The sequence below is a fragment of the Gossypium raimondii genome, chromosome 7, assembly GCF_025698545.1.
Source record: "Gossypium raimondii isolate GPD5lz chromosome 7, ASM2569854v1, whole genome shotgun sequence".
In the NCBI taxonomy this organism is placed as follows: Eukaryota; Viridiplantae; Streptophyta; class Magnoliopsida; order Malvales; family Malvaceae; genus Gossypium; species Gossypium raimondii.
The window spans coordinates 29429237-29430820 of record NC_068571.1 but is presented as its reverse complement, the minus strand read 5'-3'; the positions used below and the strand labels follow the sequence as shown (position 1 = coordinate 29430820).

At 30.3% G+C, this 1584-nt stretch overlaps 1 protein-coding gene across 1 annotated transcript; it reads left to right on the top strand.

Moving 5' to 3' along the window:
- Window positions 1–846: 846 nt before the first annotated feature.
- LOC105762804 (uncharacterized) lies at window positions 847–1251 on the top strand. Its single transcript, XM_052633905.1, has one exon. It carries the CDS (start codon window positions 847–849, stop codon window positions 1249–1251), a length of 405 nt encoding a protein of 134 aa, XP_052489865.1.
- The last annotated feature ends 333 nt before the right edge of the window (window positions 1252–1584 follow it).

Sequence of the window (1584 nt, the reverse complement as noted above, 5' to 3'; positions counted from 1 at the left end):
CAATATCGAATACTCTTAAAAGGTCATCTGAATATTTGTCGAAAGAGATAAAAAATAGCAATGTTAAAAGGCACAAATCAAACAAATATCCTGAATTAGAGAATGTATTATATGAGTGGTTTCTCCAATATCAAGAGAAAGTAAACATGACTGGAGAAATGATTCAAACCAAAGCAAAAGAGTTTCTACAGAAAATGTATGGTGATGCAAATTCCGAATTTAACTTCTCGATTGGTTGGCTAGAACTGTTCAAGGAAAGACATGGGATTAAGTTTTATAGAAGATTTGGTGAAAGTGGTTCAGTTATTATGGAGAATATTGAAGATGCTTTACCTTAAATAAGAGCTAAATTGGAAAATTTTGATTGGAAGGATATCTATAATATGGATGAAACAGGCTTATTTTATCGTTTGCAAGCAGATCATTCACTGGCTACAAAGCAATTAGAAGGACGAAAAAAGGACAAGGAAAGACTTATTGTTATGGTTTGTTCGTTGGTTTGATGCTAGAATGATTGGTAGAAAGGTGTTGCTTATAGTAAACAATTGCTCATCCCATCGCAATGTTATCGAAGGCTTGAGAAACGTTGAATTATTCTTTTTGCCTCCAACTTCAACATAAAAAATTCAACCATGTGATTCTGGAATTATTAGAACTGTTAAGATTTATTATCGACATTGCTTTTATTCTAGCATCTTGGAAGGTTACGAGAAAGGAGAAATAAATCCTAAAAAAAATAATGTATTGGATGCAATCCATTTTATTAATGCTGCTTGGAATATTGATGTGAAGCCTACAACTGTTGCAAATTGTTTCTAACATTGCAAAATTCAATCCGAGGAAGATATGTCTCTCGAACAAGAAATTGGTGATATTGAAGGCATTCATAAATTAAAAGCAATAATTTCTGATTTACACTATAGAAATGTCATGGATGTTGAGCAAATTTTGAATTATCCAAGCGAAAATGAATCTTTAATGGAGTTACCTACGGATGAAGAAATTATTCAAGGAGTAATGGATGTGCCAACTGATGACGAGCAAGATCCAGATGACAATATTGTTTTACCACATGTTTCTCCAAAAGAGGCTTTTCTAATTGTGGATATCTTGAAGAATTATTTAACACAACACGAGAAGAATATACCAGATTTGGTTTATGCCCTTCTAAAAGTTGAAGATGAAATTGTATATGATTCACATGCAAAGAAGAAGCAGTTAACTATAGATGCATATTTTAACAATCAATAAAATTGAAAAAAAAAAAAGAGTTGTCTAGAAAGCACTTTAGTTTTATGTATTGTATATATAATTTTAGTATATATAATGATTTATTATTTTATATTTTCATTGTGCCCTTAAGGATTTTTTAAAATTATTATCTTATACATTTAGCGAGGTTATTATTTTATCCCTTGACCCAAGTTCGGGATCAAAAAATTATTATTTAATCGAGATTATTAATTTATCAAATATCCATTTATCGAGGTTTTACTATATATCCACGAACATGCTCGATCTATTGTCATCTTTTGATAATGCGCGGCACAAATAGTTTATAAACTTTTATAATTTTTGTATTAT